The sequence below is a fragment of the Nannospalax galili genome, unplaced genomic scaffold (assembly GCF_000622305.1).
Source record: "Nannospalax galili isolate Female #2095 unplaced genomic scaffold, S.galili_v1.0 scaffold1081, whole genome shotgun sequence".
In the NCBI taxonomy this organism is placed as follows: domain Eukaryota; kingdom Metazoa; phylum Chordata; class Mammalia; order Rodentia; family Spalacidae; genus Nannospalax; species Nannospalax galili.
Genome location: NW_008345251.1, coordinates 276,244 through 301,487, shown reverse-complemented (window position 1 = coordinate 301,487; position 25,244 = coordinate 276,244). Strand labels below are relative to the sequence as shown.

General features: G+C 39.2%; 1 protein-coding gene across 2 annotated transcripts in view; it reads right to left on the bottom strand.

Moving 5' to 3' along the window:
* Positions 1–12,467: 12,467 nt before the first annotated feature.
* Positions 12,468–25,244, bottom strand: part of Plod2 (procollagen-lysine,2-oxoglutarate 5-dioxygenase 2) — a 100,247-nt gene continuing 87,470 nt past the window's right edge. The window contains exons 12-20 of one of the 2 annotated variants that reach the window (XM_008841437.3): positions 23,416–23,541; positions 21,059–21,200; positions 19,942–20,004; positions 18,897–19,010; positions 16,673–16,738; positions 15,781–15,885; positions 14,270–14,416; positions 14,041–14,166; positions 12,468–13,876 (exon numbers count right to left, since the gene is read on the bottom strand). In XM_008841437.3, coding sequence (XP_008839659.1) covers positions 13,721–13,876; positions 14,041–14,166; positions 14,270–14,416; positions 15,781–15,885; positions 16,673–16,738; positions 18,897–19,010; positions 19,942–20,004; positions 21,059–21,200; positions 23,416–23,541 — 1,045 coding nt within the window. In that variant the 3' untranslated portion in view covers positions 12,468–13,720. The remainder of the gene's footprint in view (positions 13,877–14,040; positions 14,167–14,269; positions 14,417–15,780; positions 15,886–16,672; positions 16,739–18,896; positions 19,011–19,941; positions 20,005–21,058; positions 21,201–23,415; positions 23,542–25,244) is intronic. The other variant, XM_029567521.1, reaches the window with a different exon arrangement.

The following is a 25,244-nucleotide window of genomic DNA, read 5'->3' as shown; positions in this document are numbered from 1 at the left end:
TCAAAACATTACAGATTATTTATTAGATAAGTTTAACAATTGATCAGACAGTTTTTTCAACTAGTTAGAAATTATTTTTCAGTAATTCAGCACAGGATCGAAATGCTATTCAGTGATCAAAATGCAGTTGATCCCCCACAATGCGTGGGACACATTCCAAGACCCCCAAGGATGGTCAAAACTTTGGATAGAACTAAATTCTACACATACTATGAATATTCATATACATACTATTTATAATAGGATTTAATTTGTAAATTAGGTACAATACAGAGCTAAGAATGACTAATAAAATAGAACGAGCATAGCAATACTGTAATCAAAGTTGTACAGACACGGTCCAGCTCTCCAAAGTCTCACTGTACTGTGCTCAGTCATCTTGTGATGACGTGAAGTGATACAGCTGCCTCCTTGAGATGAAGTGAGCTGCAGGCCCGTGTTCTTACGTGCAGGCTGAGGTGGAGCAGCATAACTAGATCAAATTCTCTTGCTTCATAGACTAACCCCCAGCCTTGCAGCCTCAGCATAAGATGCTTCTGCCCCCCTATTATACTAGGAAGCTTCCTATTTAACCTTAAAGGGGTACATTTGGCACATCTGAGTTGCATCATCACTATTGTAATTTGACACCATCATTAAATATAGCAAGGCTAACTTGCACACAGCACCGTGGGCCACAACAGTGGATTGGATCACCTAGAAAGCTAAGGAATAGCAGATGGGGGCAGGGTATGCAGAATGGAGCTCACCTCCAACTTGGAACTCAGTGGGATGCTTAGTCAGGCTACTCAGAATGGTGCACAATTTAGAACTTATGAACTATTCCTGGAATTACTTATTTAATATTTGCCTCATAGCTGACCATGACACAATGAAACTGAGGAAGGCAAAGTTGTGGGATAAAAGGGGACTGATGTAATTACTATTCCTCATGGGACAAGGTAGACGAGATCCACCCCCACTCATTTGTTACATATTAGAAGAACTCGAGCTTTTTTAAAATTACTGTCGGTCTGGCCTCACCCTATGAAAATAAAATTTAATAGGCATAGGAGGTATGGCTGCATTAACTGAGGTAAAAAGATGCCAGGTGAGTTAGAGATGTAGCTCAGATCGTAAAGTGCTTGCCTAATATGCACAAGGTCCTAGGTGCCACTCCAGCACTGCATAAAACCTGGCATCGGTAGAGCACATCTATAAAACCAGGTGTTGGGATTACAAAATTCAAAGACATCCTCAGCAGCATAGGGTGTTCAAGGCCACATGAGAGCCTGCCTTTAAAAAAAAAAGCTTCCAGGTGATTCTAATAGCAAACCTAGACTGAGATGCACTCACCCACTTATACTCCAATGTACTATAAAAATTCAATAATCAATGCATATTTTCACATATCTGCAAATAATTACATTGTTTATTGAAGAAAGTATTTTAGGATTGATGAGATGGCTCAACAGAAGAAAGCATTTCTTGCACAGCCCACAGTGAAAGGAGAGAGCTAATTCCCAAAAGTTGTCCTTTGACCTCCACAGGCACCTTGTGGCACTCCTGTGTACACACAAACACACACACACACACACACACACACACACACACACCCCAACAAATAACATTTTTGAAAATTTTTAAGTCTTTTTAAAAATTGCAGCCACAGCTAGCGCTCTGATTAAAATGCTTTACAGAATGTAATTCCAACTTGCGTGGGTCTTTCTGAACAATTGTGCAAATTAGAGATGAGGTGGTAATGGCTTGTTCATCCTTTGGGTGGTGTGAGCCTGGAGGAGACTGACAAAATTGTGTTGGGTAAAAGAATCAGCTTTCACAAAGATTAAAACAGCCTAAAAGTATAATTTGAAAGACATAAAGTGAAATTGAATTTAATCACTTTTCATACTTGGCTTAACAAAAACAAGAAAGTGACTACAACGTGAACTTATGGCTTTGATCATGAGAAGGAGAACAAAATTTTACCTGATTGCAAATTGTCAGCAATGAAATGCAATTGCCAGCCGCCACAAAAATAGTTTCACACTAAATTTTCTTAACAAAAGTACCAGCTGCCATTCTATTTCTCTATTTATGCAGCATCTAGCTTTATCTAGCCCTTTCAGTTCAGATTTGACCACACTTTTAGACACCAACAAAGCATTCTAAGGTTAAAGGCACATGCCTGAACTGACAGCAATGCTCTGTAAAATTAAGAAACCTCCCTCAGCGGGGCAGAGCCTCCACACCTGGGTCACTCAAAGACTATAGAAAAGTTTGATGCCCTTCAGTGACAAAATGATAGATGAAGCACTGTAGAAGCCCAGAGAAAGGAATGACTGTGACTTACATGTTAAATCATACAAAGCCCATATTAAAGGTACTCTTTCATGTCCTCATAATGCAGAGTGTGAGGCACAGGGGAACAGTGATGGTTTAATTAGGGCTCTTTTATTAGCCAGCAGTCAGAGATGGAGGCTAATGCCCATAAGAATTCTTCACCCCAATGAGGGGCAGAGTGGGGTTTATAAAGCCAAAAACCACAATTACATCATGCCAGAGGCAAAGTCAATAAGCATAGCTACATTAGATCATCATAGTTACACCAGACCAGGCGCAGGTCAGTTAACAAAGTGGTTTTCAGTTAACAAAAAGTTTTGGTTAGGAAAACAAGTTTCTCAGAATTGCAGAGTCAATGGGCTCCATGAGATACAGGTGTAGCAGTGTGGGAAGACTTGCTAGGTGCATGCTTCTCAGTGTCGTAGAAACAGTGTATCCTCTGAATCTACAGGTGCAGCCTTAATTGGACCAGTTCTGGTTGGCTGGCTACAGATAAAGGGGGGGTGGCAGCAAAGCAGAAACAGGGCAAAGGAAAAATCAGCTAGAACAAATGGAGTCATCTTTGCCATTTAAATCCTCCCCAAATAGAGATGTTAGTAGAAGTTACAAAAGACAGATGTCACCCTTTCTAGAGAACATAACTGCATGTCTCCCACTGGACTGCAGTATGGGATGATTTCCAGTTCATGCTTATAACTTCAAGTCCATTGGCAGGCAAGTGACATTCTCTACAAGAAGACGTCGAGTGGGTAAGTGTGGGTAGCTGTGGTGGTTTAAATGAGGAATGCTCTCCATAGGCTTCAAATATTTGAACTATTGGTGATGCTGTTTGGGGAGGGTCATGGAACCTTTAGGAGGTGTGGCCTTGCTGGAAGCATGTCACTGGGGGTGGGGGGCGGTATTTGAGAGTTCATAGCCTTACACCACTTCCAATTTCTCTCTCTGCAAGTGCTTGAAGATATGTGTTCAGCTTTCTATTCTGGCTTCCTCCTGCCAAGACAGACTCAGCCCTCTGATCTGTAAGTCCAATAAACTCTTCCTTCTAAAAGTTGTCTTGCTCATGGTGTTTATCACAGCAACAGAAAAGTAACTGGTATAATGGTCAACAACCAGAGAAGTGGAAGGGATTTGTTTAGTGTGTACATAGGTAGAACTTGGACTGCGTAGCTTTTTACACCAATACTAACACTCATTTCCTTCAGTAACACAAACCACTAAGCCTTCAGATGATGCTAAAATTTTATTATTTGAAATTCAACACATACTAAATCCAGATGGTCCGTAAATGACAATAGATTTATATCCCAACAACACTATCACAGACTGAAAATATCTTAAGTTGAAAGTGCACTTAATACAAACATCCTGGCTCAGCAGTAGAGTTCTCTGGATCTGGGCTTCTGGGAAGTACAGCACCCTGGCACTCTGCAGCATAGAAGTGCTGCACACATCATCAGCCTCGAAAAAGATACAAATTCGAAACGTGAAGTCTGGTTCACACTGCACATGTGCTGCTTTTGAATCATGAAAAATGAAAGAAAATCAGCTGCTGATTTTGAGTCAGGGACTAGCCATATGTCCCCATTCACACCGAACTGAGCTGTTTGGAAACCTGGAAAGTTTCAGGAGATCAACATAATCAACTTAATTTCCCACGCAAATATGTCTTGGGCCTGGTAATAAACAAATAATCTCAAGGTGATGGCTTTCCAGCTAGACAAAGCAGCTCCTGGGAGAGGCCGAGAAGGTGGGAGGCTCACATGTTCAGCCACAAGAACCTGTAGTGGTCACGGAAGCAAAGCACCACTGCAGGTTTGATCCAGGGCCACCAGCGGCTGAGTTATGTCACAGAAACAAGCACACCTTTTTATAAGTTGCTCTGACCTCATTTTAGATGGCACGTAGTTAACACAGAACTAAATATTTGCAACGAGGTCTGATAGAGGGTGAAACTCTCTGAAATTCAGTGCTAGCACTATGTTGTCCAAAGATAACAATCTGGAATCCCTGGCAAGACAAACGTCCCAAATTAGGAAAGTCTTGTAACCAATGACAAGCTGCCTGTGACAGCACGCCTATTTTCCCCCATCTGCTGTGAAACATAATCAGGTCATACCTCCTGTTTACCACCTTCTTTCTTACTTTACCCACTTGAATTCACTGTGTGTTACTGTGTTTTATACATAATCAATTCATTTAGCAACTTCAAAGTAAAAAATAATCTGGAGCCAGGCGTGGTGGTGCATGCCTTCAGTCCTAGCACTCAGGAGGAAGAGCCGCGTGGATCTCTGTGAGATAAAGGCAGCCTGGTCTACATAGTGAGTTCCAGGCCACCGGAACTCAAAAAGACTAATAATAATAATAATAATAGTTTATATTTTTCAAAAATACTGCTTTCCGAGTTTATATGATTCAAACTATAATTTACCTGTAGTCAAGAATTCCTAATTCTTTGAGCCAGGTGTGGTGATTTACGCCTTTAATCTCAGCACTCGGGAGGCAGAAGTGGGCAGAGCTCTGTGAGTTACAGGCCAGCCTGATCGACATAGAGCATTCTAGGCCATCCAAGGCTACACAGGGAGACCCTGTCTTAACAACAACAACAACAACAACAACGAGTTCCTAAGTTCTGACACCCACACCCCCCACCCACCGACACAGCTCTCTTTTTTCTTTTTTTGAGACAGGGTCTCCCTATAGCCCCAGCTGACCTAGAGTTCACAGAGATCCACCTGCCTCTGCCTCCTCTGCTGTGATTAAAGGTGTCTGCCACCACACTCTCCTAAAAAAAAATTTTTGTCCAAACTTTTGAAATTATAAAATTTAAATGCCAGTATCAATCCCATTTCTCAGACCAATCTGAATAGATATTGAAATGAAGTTTGGTCTAGTCAGGGGCCAAGCACAGTGAGCCTTGCCATTGGTAGCCATGGTAACCACATTGGTTCCTGTAAACATATTATCAAGGCCACTCTCTTTTCAGCATCTGAAAATTCACTCTTCACATGTTGCTATTTTAGAACTACTTTTTACTTCAAAGTTAGAGGATAAAATGGGAACTTTTTAGTCAGTTTATAAGCAAAGCATTTTTTGAAGTGTATATAAAAATACCATTTTAAAAGACATGTAAAATTGATTTATAGCTACTGGAAGTCTACCAGCACATGCCACTGGTGAGCATGTTACTCATAAACTGACTAAATGACAAGAATCACAGGAACAGCCAGTTCTTGTTATGGTCGTGAATCACTGTCTCCAACTTGGGGCTACCTGCATATCTCTTTAGGGACACATTACTCCCTTCGTCTCACACACATTGGTGAGAATCCACACATTAAAAAGGTTTCAGTTCTTGTTATGGTCGTGAATCACTGTCTCCAACTTGGGGCTACCTGCATTATCTCTTTAGGGACACATTACTCCCTTCGTCTCACACACATTGGCGAGAATCCACACATTAAAAAGGTTTTTGTTGTTGTTGTTGTTGTTTATCTATTAAGTTCAACACCTCTCCCCCACCTCTCTTAGGGAATATCGGCTCAAACAGAATAGTCTCAGACATAAAGCCAACTTCCGGTTACTCCAGGCAAGTATTTTCCGGGCTCCAGAGCTGGAAAGGCTGTAGGCAAGGAGGTATAATCTCTGCCTTGGGGGTGCTCAGGGCCCAGAGAGGGAACTGTATTCAGAGGAGGCACAGCAGATGCATTGTGGAGAATTTTTGTTTGGCTGTTTATCACAGCTTAGTGACTCACAACAATGTTATAAATCTCACCTTGGCTGTGCCAGCCTAGCGACTCTAAAGTCTGACTTTGCTTGAAATGAGTGCTCAGCTTCCCTTGGCTAGTTGGCTTTCCCAGGGCCTTTCTGTATGATGGGGCTTTTTAAGAGCACGACCCCTGGTGTCTAGAGAGATGGCCTCAAGGGTCACTGTCCAAAGCACTGAAGCCTGAAGTTTTTTCAGAACTCAGCCCGCGGGCTACACTGCCACCTCTGGGTTCTTTTTCTTCCAGAGTTCCCACGTGGACTCAGTGTGGAAGAAAACATCACAGAAGTACCTGTGTTGGTTAGTTTTTGCTGCCTTGACACAAACTAGAGGCACCTTGGGAAGAGAGAACCTCAGCTGAGGGATTTCCACCATCAGCTTGACCTGTGGGCATATATGTATGGGGTATTTTCTTGATTGCTAATTAACATAGTAGGACCCAGACAACCGTGGATAGTACTACCCCAAGGCAGGTAAGCCTGGGCTGCATCAGAAATGTAGCTGTAAGGAAAAATGAAATTATGACATTTGCGGGTAAATGGATGAAATTGGACAAAATTACAGCCAGGTCAAAGATAAACGCTGTATGTTCTCTCTCGTCTGGGTTTCCTAGCTTCAAATCTTCAAATTTGTGTGTTTAATTTGGAAAACTAGAAAAGGGCCATGGGATGGAAGATGTCTTAAGAGAAAAGGGATAAGAGAACACCGGTGATGTGAAAACAAGAAGAGGAATTTGGAGGGTGGAGACGGGGGTGAGGGCTAAGAGAGATGAGAGCGGAAGACACAACTAAAGGTAAAGATGTGTAAGAAAGCTATATGGAAACTGACTGCTTCGCAAGTCATTAAGAATATAACTAAGGAACAAACATCTCAGTGCCAGGTATAAGATACCACTTCACGAGCTGTTGGTAAGGGAGGCCCCAGAGGTCCCCCAAACAATACAGGCTCTTGTCAGTTCTGTTGCCACCTCACCAAAACCAGTTGATGAGACCTTATTTCTGAGGACACCACACCTCGGTTGCAAGGTACAGAGAAATCAAGCAGGAAGTGTCCCACCTGCTGGCTAGCTTTCATGGTGACAGAAGGAGCTATACAGGCTGCTGAGGGAGAAAGCACTAACAGTCCTACCCAGCTATGGACCGTATAAACTACAGGACCAACTTCCCTGGTGAGATGTGCCCACTGGTGTCATCCAGATAACCAACTGCTCTCTGATTGGACTTGAAGTGTGATTTGTGCAGGGATGCATATATAGGAAAGTAAAATGGGTCAAAAACCCATGGATGGTGAGGTCTTAAGCTCTAAAGATGAACTTACTAGTGTTGTTTAGCTAAATTAGCATGGGGCCAAACTGCCTCCTATTTATGTTTATACCCATAAATAAATTTTACTCCCAGCTTTAATTAAAGAAGCTTCTCTTTACAATGAATGGCAGTGAACTTAGAGGTGCATGGCTGTTCAAATGTAAGCAACACATTTATACCACCCCCTCTAAGGCCCAGGGATCAGTGGTTAAGAGCACTGGCTGTTCTCCCAGAGGACCTGGGTTCAGTTCCCAGCACCAACTGGCAGCTAACAACCATCCTTACATCCAGTTCCAGGACCTCCATGGGCATTGTACTCAGGGGTGCACTTAAATACATGCATGCAGGTAAAACACTCAGGCACATAAAATAAAAATATTTGAAAAGTAAATTATTGAACTTGTTTTTTATTTTACAAGAGACTACAGTTAAAAGACTGGATATTTTAAAGAGACTTCAAACTGTTAAAGCATTTGAATATTTTAAGGATTGTGGGACTTTTAAAGTACAATGTTTTATATTATATTAACATGAGTTCTTGGGGATAAACAAGGAAAGATAAGGTTAGGGCTTAATAGCAACAGGCTCATGTGTCAAGCTGACAAGGGATCAACTCTGCTGGTTGTTTTTTGTCACCTTGATATAAACTAGAGACTCCTGCGAAGAGGAAACCTCACTTGAGGAATTTCCTTCATTAAATTGACTTGGGGGTGTGTCTAAAGATCATTTTCTTGATTGCGAATTGATGTAGGGGAGTACAGTCCACTGCAGATGGTATCCCTAGGCAGGCGAGTCTGGGCTATATAAGAATTGTAGTTGAACAAGCTAAGGTTCCTCTGTGATCTCTGTTTCTGTTCCTGCCTTGTCTTCTTTTGATGATAGACTATAACTTGTAAACTAAATAAATCATTTCTTCCTCCAACTTGTTTTTAGTTAATGTTTTATCACAGCAACAGAAAACTAATACAGAACCAATTCTGAGTCACTGTCCATCCACTACCAGATTTTCAGACTGGAGGTCACAAACACCAAACCTCATTACAGTGTACTTTCCATTTCCTCTCCTCTCAGCCTAAAGATGTGCCACATATTAGTACCACCCTAGAGTGAGCTGGATCCCGTTGGTTAAGTCAAAAAACAAAGGGACAAGGTTTCCTGACAAAGCAAAGGGGGACCAAGAAAGGTCTGTGGCCAGTATGGGAACGTGCTAAGCATGTGTGCCAGGGAACCATTTGGTAGACCCCACCTCCAATAACATCAGCAAGAACATCACTCATCTCAAAAAAAAAAAAAAAAAAAAAAAAAAAATCTGAGATTACAGTTCTCAAAGTCTGAGTCACCTGGCTTCCAGTTTTTCATCCATACGAACCTTGTCCTCAAGTGTCACAACTACTGGCCTTTCCCTGATTATTAAAAAATATTACTGCCAGGCATGGCGGTGCATGCCTTTAATCCCAGGCAGAGGCAGGCAGATATCTGTGAGTTCAAGGCCAGTCTGGTCTACATAGTGAGTTCCAGGAGAGCTGGGGCTACAGGGAAACCCTGTCTCAAAAAGACCAAAAAAAAAAAAGAAAAAAAAGAAAAAAAAATTACCATTTGCTGATTTCTGACATAGTAATTCAAAAGATGCTTGTTTTTACAATACAGGACTGTGGATCTGTTCTTGTGGTTATATATATGCTGTGTACTCCAAATCAACTCTACCCGAATCTGACAATGTCTATGCAAGTTTTCTTCATGACACAATCTCACAGCCCTTACTGAATATGGATGAGACATCTGGGAAGTGGGTAAGAACTGGGAACAAAGAATTTCAGGGTACCTCCATGTTTGCTCCTTCTCTGAGTGTAAGGTTCTTGATTCTTCCTTTAAAAATATTTATGACACAGATACACTTACCTACATGCAGGCATAACACTCATACACATAAAATAAAAATAATAAATAAAATTTTAAAAAATATTGTTAGACAACAAAAAGTTTAAAACATTAGAAACAATCCAATGTCCATAACTTGTATTTGTATTAGCTTTGAAGAAAAAGAAATATAAAGCATTAGCTAAAAGCAAATTAAAGTTCTTGCATTTTGCTTTAGTTTAGACTCAGTCGTCTATTTTAACCACAAGGTGGAGCTATGATGTCACAATTTGGAAATGTTTATAAAGCATGTAAACCCAGAAAAAAACAATTTAATGTGGTGCAAGAGGATAACTTAATTTTGTAAATATACACTATTTTCAATTAACCAATTATCCACCATTAATGGTTAGCACGAGACAAACATGTTCAGCTGTCCCCATGCTCCCTGGAAGTTACTGAGCTCCGTCAACACAAAATCATCCTGAGTTGCTGCACAACGGCACAACTTTTGATATCCCAAGAGCACCTGCTTCAGTGTCAAAATTAGCTGTGTTTTTAAACACTGTAAAAATGTCCTTACAAGTGATTTTTAAAGAATTACTGTGCAGTTAGCAAGTACCACAAATTTGCATGAAACTTTCCCATGCCTTAATTCTGTTCTGATACTGTAACCTACTTTAGAATGATGCCTTAAAATGACTGCCTTTATGGTGTATTACTTTAATTTTATGAGTTATTTTGGATTATTGTATAGGCAGAAATTCCTTACTTTCAAAGACTATGGATATTCAGGTTTTTAGTCAATTACTTTTCAGTAAAGAGAGAACAATAAACTCACCAATTTCTTGATATACTAAATAAACAACGAATATGAACACTATAAATCTGTCAGCAATAAAATCACTCTCACAACTGAATGCAGGGCTTTGCACATGCTAGGTAAGAGGCCCTCTGCTGGGCTCCATGCTCAGCCCACTCTTCATATATTGCATTTTTAAAGCATGCTTACATGTATTTTTCTACTCCTTAATTTTAATCCAAACTTCATCACCTTTATATGCTTATGTGTGCACATGCACACACACACACAAAGGTTTATACACGTCCTACTATTTTTCTCTCCAATGCCTTTTTCTTAATAGCAACCCCAAGTCTATGCTTGCCATTTTCAAAAGGAGCACAGGAAAACAGTGTTGACAAAGCCTGCTTTCATGGTGCCTTAAATAACTAAATTTTCCAGAAACAGTCAGCATCTAGTGAGAGGGAGTTATTTACACAGATGGACTCTCAACTGTGAATAGAACATTTAAATTCCATTAGTCTTTTCTGCAGTTTAAAGAGATCTGTTGTATAAATGGTTCCATACTCGAAATGAACGACATGTCCCCACACCACCATATAAGATGTTCTTTATGACTTAGTAAGCAGTAATTAGTAAGTATATATTCAGATAAGAAAACAGGAGCGGATACATATTGTCACTGAGTAGACACTCAATACATGCATGTATTGTTTTCTATAGTTTTACTCCATAAGTTACCAATATAGATAAATTAGTGATTTTCAAAGGTGAAGCAGATTGGAAATAAAATACTAGACAGTAAGAATTTATTCTGGGGGACAATATTCATATTGGTTTAAGTTAGCAGAAGCAGAAGCTGGAGACGTAGCTTGGTGGGGGAGTGCTCCACATTCAGAAGGTTCTGGGATCCAGCTCAGCACAAAAGGAAGGAGGGAGGGAAAAGAAAGCAGGGAAGAGAGAGAGGGAAAGAACTTTGAAAACACCATCATGAGCATTTAGAAGCCCTTCCCATGCACACGTGGTTACTACTGATAGCAATATATTTTCATTTATTCAAATACTAGGTAAGAGCCTGACTGCTAATTAGCTAGTTGTGTGAATCCCTCCTTTTTTCTTTTTCTTCAACAATACCAAATGCCCCTACATAGTAAGTTTTCAGAACAAAGACACAAAAACGCATCAAATCCCTTTATTCTTCCAAGATCTACCGTCATTATTCCGTTCCTTCTATTACATTTTCTGCACACACACACGTACACACGCACGCATGTTTTTTCTTTTTCTTCAACAATACCAAATGCCCCTACATAGTAAGTTTTCAGTACCAAAGACACAAAAACGCATCAAATCCCTTTATTCTTCCAAGATGTACCGTCATTATTCCGTTCCTTCTATTACATTTTCTGCACACACACACACACACACGCACACACACGTACACACGCACGCATGCACACGAGCTCTATTTTTAACATAATTGGTATTCTGTGCTAATGTGTGTTTTCCTCCTGTGCATCTCCTGTAGGATAGCTAGCACTTTAGAAATCTACAAAATGAACACGAATGAAGCAGGCTGAGACGCAGCTCTGGAAAGGGCCTCCAGGAGGGTGTTCTGGCAGTTTTCTTCACTCATTCAAGCCTACATTTTTTCCATCTTTTATTTTTTACGAGCTTCTCATTTTCTTAGACTAATTATGATTCTAAGACACACGTTATGGTGTTTCATGAAATATGAGATGAAAAGAGAAAATTTCCTAAGTCAGTTGCCTGGATTCTGTTTCTGGAAACACGGCGGCTGTGATATAGGTGCAGCCCACGCACTGACACAGAGGAGCCGAGGAGCTCACGCCTGCGCCCCCTCTGAACTGTGCGGTGGGGCACCCGCCTGCTTACAGGAAGAACTCCGCTTGCTTTAGTTTGCTGTGACTGGATGATACCAACACCAGACCCGATCTACAGGTTGTGAATGCTCCACCCGAAGCACAAATTAACTCACGAATCATTGTGAAAACGTTTCTCGGTCTAGCTGAGCTGCTTCGGTAGTCAGGGCCGCCAAGGAAAAGGATGACAACAACCCAACTTCCTTCCTAAGTGATAGTAAGGAGCACCACATCCTCATCACTTGGGACGGAGCCTGGGCAGTGACAGAGAGGGGAAGCTACCACTAATCACATACATATGTTAAATAAATGCGTGTGTGGCCTCTATTTGAGCACTTTTACAATGAGTTAGATCAAATCCCTACCTAGTAAGAGTAGAGACATGTAATTAAATTTAAAATTCAGTTAATGGTTTTGATATTTCAATATTAACCCTTCAAGCACAACGAAGACTTGCAGCTTTCCTATCTAGGTGTGCTTTCACACTAGTCCACTTCTAATGATTAAACGACCAGTTACACAGGAAACCACAAGGCTGTATTTTAAATTCTTTTATTTTTCAACATTTTCTAACACACAGCGTTAGAAAAATGGATTTTTGGCACCATGAATAAGAACGTCTTTTCAAGTTTAACTTTTAAAGACAGTAGCTATTAAAAAGATATTTAAACCTCATTCAGAGAAATATTTAAAAATGAAATAAATTTTTTGTTGCAGGATTTTTAAAAACTAGGACAGAGGAAAAGGAACAAAGAGTCTAGGATGATAAATTAGATTACGCTGGGGAAAAAGCAGCACATAATGCCTCCCCTCCCCCAAGAAAGTAGGAAAGCAGCAAGGGTCAAAGGTAAGAAACAAGGCTTAATGACTTTATCTTCCTGATATAAAACTCAAGTACTCGAAAAGAATTTTTTTTTAAAATCAAAAAATATACCAGTAATCTAATGAAAATTTCCTTTTTTCTCATTTTTCTATAGTTAGAAAAAACAGTGAAATGAAGAAAAACCTTCTGTTCAATTTAAGGCGCTAGAATTTGACACGAAGCACTTTGCAAAGCGGAAAGGCACTTGGGTGTCCAAGAAAGCACCCACCTCCATCTACAGGGAGCTTCTCCAAAGGGACAGGGATCTAATTCTAATACCAACGCAGAACGATTTACCTCTATGCTAAAAATATTTCCAGTGGCTATCCTCCCACTGACTGTGTTTGCACCAACATTCCTGAGGAAAAACTTTGCATATTGTCTTTGGGTTCCTAACTACTGAGAAACAGGCTATACAGGAGTTCAAAAATTATTTAATAATTACATGTAAATTCAGTTAAGAGTCAGAGCTCCAGGTTTCAAAGCTTGCTGATTTTCACTTTTATCCACGTGTCTATAGGTCCCCCAATGCTGACAAACACAATTCTTCCCAGGTTTTTCTTAAATAAGAAAGTATTATTGGGCTTATTTGTCACTTATGCATATGTACCTGAATATTTTATAAACATGAAACACAAATTCAAACTGTCATTATTTTCAGAGACAGTAAAGCACAGAAATAAATACTGATTTTTACTTTTTTTCTTTCTTTTCTTCTTCAACCTGGTCTTAAGGCTCAGAGCAGACATTAAGAAACATCAAACAATTTTTCTCTGTAAAAGTTTTTCAAATGTTTGGCCTACAGTGAAGTTGTTCTGTTGACATTATCTAAATATTCCTCTCATCTTCTCAAGTACAACTTCAAAGACCTGTTCACGCCAGTCGTCCATCTCAAAGGAAAACTCAGTTCAGTGGAAAGTCAATAAGTTAGGGATCTATAAACGATACTGCAATGTATCTTGTTCCATTTTTAACTGGAAGTCCTTCATGCAGATGCGTGAGCCTCCCGGGATGCATGAAGCTCCAGCCTTTGCGTGGGGATTCAATGGAGCAATTGTACCTTAGAAATTTGCATCCGCCTCCCTAAAAAAGTTAGACACAAATATATCAGCTTATTATTTTAATTTTAAATCTGTGGCAAGATTCAAATCACGCCATCCAAGCAGAAACTTAATAGGAAACCAAGAATGAGCCCTTTCCAGAATTCCATAGTTCTTGGAAAATATAAAAACGTTTGTCATAATTACCTGAAAATCTTCTCCCACATTATTGAGAGCAATGTTTATAGTAAACGTGGAGGCGTCATGATGGGGGCGGAGAGAGCGCTGTCTTTCAGGGGAGTACTTTACTACAAAATTCAGCAGAGCAAATCCCTAGAAAAGTGAAGCGAGCCAGTAAATTTGTTTAACACTGAATATTAAAAAGCGTATTATATAGAAATGGGTAGGGAGTAGGCAGCAGTGGGCGGGCGACTACCTTTGTATAATAGCCTGCGAAGACCTTCAGGGTAACAGGTGCAATGAATTCACGGATGAAATGAAGCCACACATTCTCCAGGTCAATTTGCTTCATGTGAATATCATCAGTTGGGACATTTTCATAACCTCCAGATATGCGGCTATCCTGAAAGTAGCATTAACACATCGAGAAGTGCAGTCTGTAAGCAATTTAGACTGATAATATCTTGGTCTTTTTCTAACCACAGGTCAGAATGTATAATAAAATTAACAGTGGTTAGATTATGGTATGCCATCTGCTTTAATTTCCAACGTGATCAAAATTCCTTACATAGCACAGTTTTGCAAAAGTATCAGTGGTGAGGGTCAGAAGAGCCTTACCAGCTCATCAAAGGTATGTATGAGGTTTCTCTACACAAATCAATAAAATGGACTCCCATTTCTTTGACAATCACTCTCAGGGCAGATTCTATTTCTTTGTCATTCAAATCACAAGCCACTGAAAGCTTTGCTGTGTGCCTCCCTTTCACTCCACAAAACCCAGAGTGTTTCAGTAACTAAAAGACTGTGACTTTCATCCTGTCACAATCTACTGACTTTGATTTCTTCCCCATACTTTAAACCACCTCTTCCTGGTTGGTTAACTAGCTGTAGTCCAAACTGGGCAAATGAAGTCCTAGTCCAAAGTATTTCACTACAAGTACTTTGTACTGTTAAAGCACTGGCTGGCCCTGTGATTTCTTAAAGAAGAGACACACAGAACCAAAGCCAGTATGACTTCCTGCCAAGGTATTCTAACTGTGTGTAGATGAAAAACAGAATTGCACTGCAAACACCAAAAGAGTCCACTGTCCTAATTTACACACACAAAACCATGTTGACCGTCAGTACCTCATGTTTATCTTAGCATTTTCACTATAGTTCACTGGAAAATGCAGGGAATAAAAACTGTTCTCAGAAAGAACATTTATCAGCAAAGACATGTATTTCCTAATCAACTCCAGCCTAGGGAAAACTGACCCCTCACGTACAACGTAAGTACATTCATAAATGGGAAAGGGACCCAGGTACAGAGTGATATAAAACCATTAGCTATCAGTAAAATTAGATTAAAAAGAATTCTTCATAGTCAATTCTTTTAGATCAAACCTTTGGGACTGGAAAGATGGTTCAGCGGTTAAGAGCACTTGCTGCTCTTGCAGAGGACCTGGGTTCGATTCCCAGCAACCACATAGCAGCTAACAATCGTCCATAACTCCAGCCCCAGGGGATCTGATGCCCTCTTCTGACCTCCAAGGACAATGCATGACACAAAAGCACATACCTGCATGCAGGCAATACACTCATACACATTAAACAAAAATAATAAATATTTGTTTAAAAGACTAAGAATCCTATGACAAAAAAGATGCCTGTCCTCTGAAATCTCTGAATATCTCCTCCCACCCCAGGGTTTACTCTGAATCTCTGTATACCTCTCCCCCGACCCTGCCCGCACATTTCACTCCTTTCTGTAAAATTACAACTCACGTGGTGCTTTCCTCCAGACCATTTGCCATAATGCTCCATTTCCTCCACCAACTCATCACAGGCTTTTTCAGAAAATATGGGAAACCAAAAGACATCTGGGCAAGGCTGTAAGACAGCACCACATTAGAAGATATAGCAGCCATCTCAGTAAGTCAGTAATAGCTCTTGTTATTTATACATTTTTAAACAATCTTGCCTGGAAAATAGTATACCACAGTTTAATTGATAGTATTATTTTCCTTTCTCTTGATATATTAAAAAATGTTGTATCTCAGAATTGATGATTCCTCAGTCTTGAAAATATAATTTGAGCAATAGTTTTGAACACTGAAGTCTATCTTTAAATAGATCATTCTAAGACAAGGCTTTAAGAAAGAAAATTGAATGTTCTTCAAAAATAAGCTTCCATTCAAAAGTCTGTGCCCCAGGTCTGTTAACGGGCTAAGTCCTTTACTCTGGGCTGGAGAGATGGCTCAGCGCTGGTGGCTCTTAGAGGACCTAGGTTCAGTTCCCAGCCCTCCACATGGAGGCTAACATTGTCTTGTAACTCCAGTTCTAGGGCATCCAACATCCTCTTCTGGCCTTTACAAGGGTACACTTGCATATGTGCAGACAAACCCCTCACACACATAAAATATAAATAAAATAAAGTAGTTCCTTGGTTTGAAGAAGTTACAGCACTCAGTGACATGCCCGTATGTTTTTTTGAAAAATGGTAAAATCTTAGTGCTAAGCTCCATTTTTACAGAAAAGCTGCAAGGAAAACAACTGAATTGACCTAAACGATTGTTTCTTCACTATTTACATTTTTCATGAAAATGGTATTGCTTAAGTAAGAGTTTCTGGAAATTATAGTAAGAATGCTCTACATGTCACAATTATTAATACAAACCTGCTCAACTATATTCTCAGTGAAAATCTTTGAATAATCACGGTTTATATACTTTTCCTTCCAGTCCTGAGAAAAACAGAGTTGCATATATTAAAACAAATGACTTCATAACTATTGCTTTGGAAATTGAAGCATGTATACATTGTAGAAATTATTCAAACCATTGATATGTATATTGGACAAAATACTAATCTTCAGATTGATTTATTTTTTTTCAATCTTTGCCTGATTCTGGGATGCTCACATCATTCCATGAAACAAAACTTTTTATTTATGAAGTTTCACATCTCAGGCTATTAAAGTTGAGTACTGCATTTTAACAGCTACCATTTGGGTGCACTATTTATGCATACATACAGGAGAAATTAAACAATATATCTTGGAGGCTGGATTTCAGAGGAGCTGGAAGTGTACAGTGAGCATTTTAACAGCTACCATTTGGGTGCACTATTTATGCATACATACAGGAGCAATTAAACAATATATCTTGGAGGCTGGATTTCAGAGGAGCTGGAAGTGCACAGTGGCATTTTATACACTGTTCTTAGTTCTGCATATGCTTATGTGCAACTTATTTCTGATGCAGAGAAACCAAAGGGAGCCAATTCCTTTAACCAATGTTATTTATATGTAGCATATAAGGCTCAGATGTCTGTGTTATTTCAGTATTTGAGAACGTTATTTATATGTAGCATATAAGGCTCAGATGTCTGTGTTATTTCAGTATTTTCTCTAATTATCAGTTTTCAATTTCTAATTTGAAGGAAAATTAGACTAACCTTCCTTAACACTTAAGGACTCTATTTTTCCAATGCATCATTTTTAATTTGTTGGTGTTGAGTCCCTAATACTTGATATTTGGGCACTACTACTTTTCATTTGAGAATACTTTTCTAGTCATTAAGTCAAGTAGTACTTTGTTAAAGTTTTAGAAACTCTGCAAGTGGGAGAATCAAAGTATTCTGCCAGAGAATACCCCAGGCTAGGTCAGCAAATGAACAGAACCAGAGAAAGAACAGGTCATTGATGTCCCACTCTCCTGCCCTCACTTGAAGCTCTCAAGAATTATCTGACTTCTTTCACAAAAATAGACAATTCAGGATCTAATTTAGTTCATCTCACTAGGAAACTTAAGTAACCCTAGCCCTTAAAATATTCCAAAATTCTGAACGGAAGTTCGATGTGTAAATTCTACCCTCTCCGTAAAAAGAAAGCCCTTTTCAGCTCTGGTACATTCAAGATATGAGGGTGAACGAGGCAAAGGAGCTTTTACAAGATAAAATGCCAGAGGGTTTTCTTTTCTATTCCAGAGTATTCAGATGATCAAATTTGCTATTTCTGATAATTCTACTATTGTTCCAAAATCAAAGGCTGCTCACAACAGGTTGCAAAATCAAAGGCTGCTCACAACAGGTGGCCGAGGCTTTGTAATTGAAAACTTTTACTGTTGGCAACAGGGAAAATCTTAAGAAGTGAAGTAACAGAAATGATTATTCAGGAGAGCTTTTTCCACAAATAGCTGTTGCCAACTGTACTGAAGAAAGAGGCCCCTGGAAATCAAAAAAGGGGCTAGTATACTATCTGACTCAAACCTTTACAAAAGGGCTTAAAAGGAAGTAGTTTCTTCACCTAAGTGTTTCCTTTTATGTGAATAAGCTTTATTCTGAATTTTTAAAGAAAAAGGGCTGTGGTCAGTATATAGTTACACAATAGTCAAAAAAATTAACAACATAGAAGATTAACAACAAGGTATTTTCCTAATTTAACTTGTTAATAATTCTTCTTCTTTTGGGGAGGAGGGGTATGCTGGGGATCGAGCCCAATCCATTTTACATGCTAAGGGTGTTTATTACCCCAAGCTATATCTCTAACACTTGACGTCTTTTTCTTCCCTTTTGGAAATATCTATGTTACTCATAAGCATCTTTTTCTAAAATTGTAATTAAAAACTAGATGGTACTTTAGAACATAGAAAGTATAGAAATATAAAATATAGAAATTATGGAAGACCCAAAGAAACATAAATTCTCTCCCTCCAAGGTAATGTGTCTCTTGATTTAAAAGAAAAAAAAAAGGTTTTGGGCAAATTTAGATTTATTATAGATCATGAAATAAAACTATACCGATTAAAGCACATTTATCAAGTTTCACATTATTGTTTGATTTGCTTCTAGTGACAGCTATAGGAAAGTAAAGCTATAACAAAACTGAACATGAAACGTACCACAGGGTTTTCAAAAATCTGCCACAGGTCATTGTTATAATGGGAAGTGTTGTAATTAGCAGTTGATAGCAGCCGTCCAAATTCATGTCTGTTAGAAATGTACATAAACACACCCTATGTGCCAGAAAATAGTCATATTAACCTTCAAGCACAAGAACACTCCCAAATTTAATCACAGGAAAAATACATAGAATACTAATTTCAGTTTTAATATTTCATTCATAAACATGCATTTTACTTTTCAGAGAAAATGTGTATGATTGAAAATAAATAAAACCTTTATTACAAATTCAGACAACACACAAAACTAATAGCCAGCACTGGCAGCTGAGAAAAGAGGAAGGCTGGGCTCTTTTTCCCTTTCTCATTGATCCTAGACACAGGTTGGAGGAAAAAAAACAAAAAACAAAAAACCCTGTTTGAAAGAAATGTTCTTGAGACACCAAAGAGCAGTTAAACGTATCTTCTTTTTGGCTTCTTTTCCTTTCAAAGAAAACGTCGCATTTTAAATAAGAATTCAAGACGTCAAGATGGTTTCATCATTCGCTTTCTCTCCTTCATTGTGACCCTTTAAAGACTCAACATGAGAACTCAGCAGGCAGTACAAAGGAGCTGAACAGGATATTTCTAACCCTTGCTCTAAACCAAATAAATACAGCAGAGCCACTGCTGCAAGAATGTCTTTTTATGCCTATTTTGTTGGTAAAAGGATTAGTGATCACCCAGTCAGGAAGTGCCCGTCTCATCTTTAATGGAGCTGTACTCTATACCTACTCTTGTGTCCATAGCACCCCAAACCCTAGAACAATGAGTAAAAAAATTTGGGGTTATTTTTCTCACCTGTTCATTATGAAATGGAAATCATCTCAATGACTGGAGAGCTAACCATTAAGCAATCCCCATCCAAAATCACACACATGCACACATACAGGTAACATTTTAACAAGCTCAATGCAAAGGAAATCCTTTAGGATAATTTACTGTTACTCCAAACAAACACCACATCGACCATAATTACATAAATAAAAGAAAATAAAAATAACACCTTTGGGGGGCTGAACATTTGCAATGTTTCCGGAGTAGGGGAGTCTTTTTCCCTTTGTAAGGTCTAAAACGAAGAGAAGCATTGGGTCAGTCGGTCTGCACACCCATCTGTCAGGCATTTTTTGGTAAATAAAACTAGCAGTGCTGATGGAAAGCTGCCATTCTGTGTCCTTCATTGACAACATGCAGAACAAGCAAAGCTGACAGCGTACATGAAGAGCGCTTTCCCCTTTCCCCTCTGGGTGTTATCGGATTTGGTGAAACACATCCAAGCTCATTCCTTAGCAAAACTTCATTAGACACGTAAGAAAGACAAAGGAAAAATAAGAAGAGGCCATTCCGGATGCGCTGTTGAGTGAAGTCAGCCAAACACGAGCACAAAAACAGTCAAAGGTGCTGAGAATTCCCAATATGGACGCACACAGATCTGTAGGCCAAACGAACACACTGGAACACATGCTGTGTTAAACTAAGAAAAATACTTGCCAACTTTTCTGGTATTTTCAAAAGCCACAAATGCTTAAATTGAGGAATAAAACAATATCTAAAACAGAATCATATAAATATGCTTTATGTATTAAAACATACATATTAAAAATTATTTTCAATAAGCATTTGTTTTATAATAAAAGTAAAACTGTAAAATATTAATGTATCACCTGATTTTTCAATAGATTAAATCAGTCTTATATCCCTAGTGTAGGTGTAAGGAACTTGCTTAAGAACGCAGTATCAATATTATAGGGTACACAGAGAAAATATAGTCATCTATTTCAGAATAAAATTATATGCTTATTAAATGTGTAAAGAATTTCATTCACATTTATTAATGAAAGTAGGTTGAGTTTTCAGTATAGAATTTCAAGTGTGAATAAAGCAAAGCTGATTCTTAATTTATTATTAAAATATTGTTGTTACTTATGAGTCAGTCTAACCTAACAATTAAAAGCTATTTTACAAATGTTCATAAATTATCTCTCCAAAACTAAAGAACCAAAAAAATTGGCTAGTACTTACAAATTAGGAAGGAAAAGGGCATCAAAATACAATGACATACTGACTGGAAAAGCAAGAGACTGAATCTGAACGCTCAAGCGAGCCCGAGCTGAGCATCTTACCATTTCTCTAGCGTTTCGACAGAGAGCCATATCAGGATCCAGCTTATCACGAACAAAATAGTTCCTCTCACTCATCTCTGATCGGAGTGTCTTTCCTTGAATTAAGTACACATTAGCCATGTATGGCACATTCCAAATTCCTCTGAAAGTAGAAAATACATTCCAAAATTCCATGTATACAAAAAGTTTCATGCTTACATTTAACATAAATGCTTTTATATGTTCAAATTGTGCACAAATAAACTACTGAATCAGCATACACATTTAATAATATTTGATGTATATATGAAATTTCTTAGTATACATATAACTAATGAGATTTAGAAGACAAATCTTTATCAAGATAAACTATAATTTAGGTTGTAGCTGTTTGGCATTTGGGGTTTTCCTATCATCCACCATGGGTGCAGTTAGGTCACGAGATTCTATTGTGCAGCATATTTTCTGTTTAATCTTATAAATTTGATATCAAAAGTAAAGGCACATCTTCAGTAGTGTGCTGGCACTGAGGTGTGGCCCTCTAGGGAGTGCCGGTTAGTGCCAAGACCACAACTGGAAAGAAACATGGAACCTATATAGTACAGGTGTTTATACCACTGAAATTGGTAAACAGTACAGAGGGCAATCCTTCACTCCAGAATCAGCTACACTAGCAAACCCCAGAATACAGGCAAAAATTCCCCTAAATTATATCTCTTGAAATTCATTAAGCCATCTCAAGTCTTGTAGAGAAAGAAGATGCGAAGAATCAGAGCTGTAGGGTTGCTCTGATTCTTCCATCCCCACCGCCTCACTCTGACCCGAGTCCTTCTAGAACTCGAAAAGTTTTGGGACAGTTTTGCCTGGAGGACAGTGTCTCTGATTTTTAGAGAACAGAAAGGGAATATCTTGCCAAAGAAACATAGTTGAGCATTAAAAGATGAATACATTTTGTCTTACTTAGATGAGAAGCAAACAAAAGGCTCTGCACAACTTGTCAGCTAAATGCAGAAATAATCGCAGTGGGCGCAGTGAGTGCTCATTAAAGGCAAAAATTCAGGTGCACATGTGCAGGTCACCAGCCATCGCTCCTCCCTAGCGATGATCTCACTAGCAGGAGCCTCTTCCCCCTTCCCCCTCCCTCACCCTCTCCCTCACACGGTGGACAACAGTGACAGAAGATGAGGCAGAAAGCCACCTGTTCTTCCTGCCTGCCATGCTACCAGCAAACGGGATTCTGCCTCACCCATCCTTCTCTTCACAAGTAAAGCACCTTCCCACCACTCAGCTAAGGTGACTGGTGGGGCATTTTTCTAATCTAAAGGCACTTCATTTTAGGTGTCACAGTATAGAATATATCCGTACTTTTTAACAGGGTTTGGTGGGTTTGAGAACTCAGGCACACTTCATGGAAAAAGAGCTCCATTCTTCCCCAGTATTTCCTCGGTAAAACTGTTTGACCAATTACCTTTTATTTATTTTTTGATACAGCTTTCACTATGTAGAACAAGTTGGCCTGCAATTCACAGAGATCCACTGGCTTCTGCCTCCAGAGTGCTGGATTACAGTCGAGCACCACCATACACAGCAACGTCTACTTTTTCATTTAGGAACTATCAACTTCTACCTCAAGTAAATATCACTTATACATGCACTTTGGAGCATTTATATATTTGAAACCTCTAGATGTGGAAATCAAATATTGGCGAAGTTTCCTATCATTTTACACCTATGATTAACAATCACAGAGAGGGACCCCATTCCCCCCCACCCCCCAAAAACTTATGCAGTTGGGAATATTAGAAAATTTTGGCTTTCTATATTATTATTTTTTGCTTATTTATAAATCTAAATGCAATTAAGACAAGCCATAGACAAGGCATTTCAACTAAATTGCCTTCTAAAACTTTAAGTGAAAGAGTATTGCTCTCTACCACCCACACACTTTCACACACTGAGTTTGTTCCTATAAAGATTTAGATTTTTTTAATTTTAAGAAAATACTTGGAGCTGAAGAGATGGCTCAATGGTTAAGAGCACTGGCTGCTCTTGCAGAGGCCCTGGATTCAAATCCTAGCACATGGCAGCTAACAACTGTCCAAGGGATCCAGCACCCTCTTCTAATCACTGCAGGCATTGCACATCATGGGTGTACTCAGGTACATGCAGGTAATACACTCATATACACAAAATAAAAATAATAAATAAAATATTACAGAAAATACTTGTTTTATATAACTATGTCAATACTCTAAATGGTCTCCAGTTTTCAAATTTCCATTAAACACAATGAAGAGAGATAAAGAAAGTTTTCAGGTAATATTGATGAGCTCCAATCTTTACTGTATCATACGAAAAAATTAAATCAAGGGACTCACACTCTGCTCCCCTGGACGATATCCACATAATCTTCGGAGCGCGCATAGTACCCATCAGGGCTCAGGGCTCCCCAGAAGTTGGACCACAACTTTCCATGTCTTGTTACAAGAGGGGCAATGATCTTCCTAAAGAGAGGGATGCCCACACCATTATTTATTTTTAAATGACCAGAGTTCTGTGTTTTGCAAACACAATGAAGTGCATTTAACACCACACAAATAATGGCCCCAAAGACATGTCATCCCAACATGTTTTCTTCAATGGATACACTACAAATGCTCAGTCACGTTCCTTAAAAAGAGTGACAAAAAGGAGAAAGCCATTGAAAATGCTAACAAAACACTGAAATGATTTAAAGTGCCTCAGTTATACCCAATAGAGTGAAACCCCTTAATTACTTCAGCATATGTAAATTAAATTCCGATGTTTAACTGGCAATCAGAACACTCTAATATATTAAGGTAGCCAAAGAGTATGTGTGGACTGAAAAACAATGCTTGCAGATAGGCTGAGACACTGAAAGGACAGCACTCCTAAGATGAAGCCCTCAATCGCCCTATCTGCCTCCAGTATTTTGTGACTTTTAAAATGGATTGTGGTTCTAAGTTCACCTGGGAGCAATGGATACTTTGGTCCTCTCCCTTTCACTTTAGAAAACAAAATAGAGGGTGCTTGTCCAAAATTGAAACAACCCTTCAAAGTTTACGTTCAAATCTAACGGCTACTGTGATGATGCCGTGGTGGGACTCTCAGGAGGTCACCAGTGGTCAGTCCTTAACTTCCGAGCTCCGCACTTCTCTTTCTCCCCCTCTCCCGGTTTCCCCGCCCCCCTTTCATGCTCCTGCCCTCCCCTGTGTTCTTCCTCTTTGTACTGTCTCCTAGGGTGCTACAATGCAGCAAGGCAGGCCCTAGGGACTCCCTGGATCTTGGACCTCCCAGCCAAGTCTGTGAACCAAATAAAATTCTATTAAAATTTACCCAGTCTGGTTACCGGCTGGTTTTTTCTTAGCCACAGCAAACAGACACAGTGACAGTATGTTGTCTTACTACCTATTTGGAAAGCGGTCCTTTTTAGATAAACAAAATACAAATTTCAAACATGTCAAAGTCTCCCCTAATTTAGAATATCTACATTTTCCAAATGAGTAAACAAAACCTAGTGTTCTTCTACAACAGATTTTAAAATGCAGTGGTTTTTCACCTCTACTAATTAACATGAAGCAAATTTTTATGCTTCTTCCTCAAATATAACTCATTTTTTAAAAAATTTAACTTTTTTTGTGTGTGTTTCATACAGAACATCCCAAATAATCTTATTCATCTATATACCCACATCCCAAATGGCACCCCCCATAGCCCCCCCAACCCGAGCCCATATACTCTGTCACCCCTGTTACTGTCTACTGTGTTGTTGGTGCCCCCCAGTCATTCCCCAGAGCTTGTTCATCTGCTGTATCCAGTCAGTCTGTCTAAAGTTCCTTGTCTTAGGAAGAACAGCTGTTCCTCATCTAGCAGCAATCAGTTGTCAATATTCCTTTAGATAAGATTGGAGTCTGCTATTCAATTTCCCAGTTCTATGCAGGGTTACTGTCTGGGAGTCTCTTGGGCCACCTTGGCCAACAACTCAAAGGAAGGTATCTTCTGTCTGGTCTTGTTTCTTGTTATGTGTCTTTAGCTATACACAAGGACTCTTAAAGAATTACATTGATCCCTTTAATCTTTGGTTATACTTTCCTTTTGGGTGTTGAAGACCATGCAGTTGGCCCAGATAAACCAATTTATTTTTACTCTTTAGGTCATTTGAGGATCTGTCCCCCAGGGAGGGCTT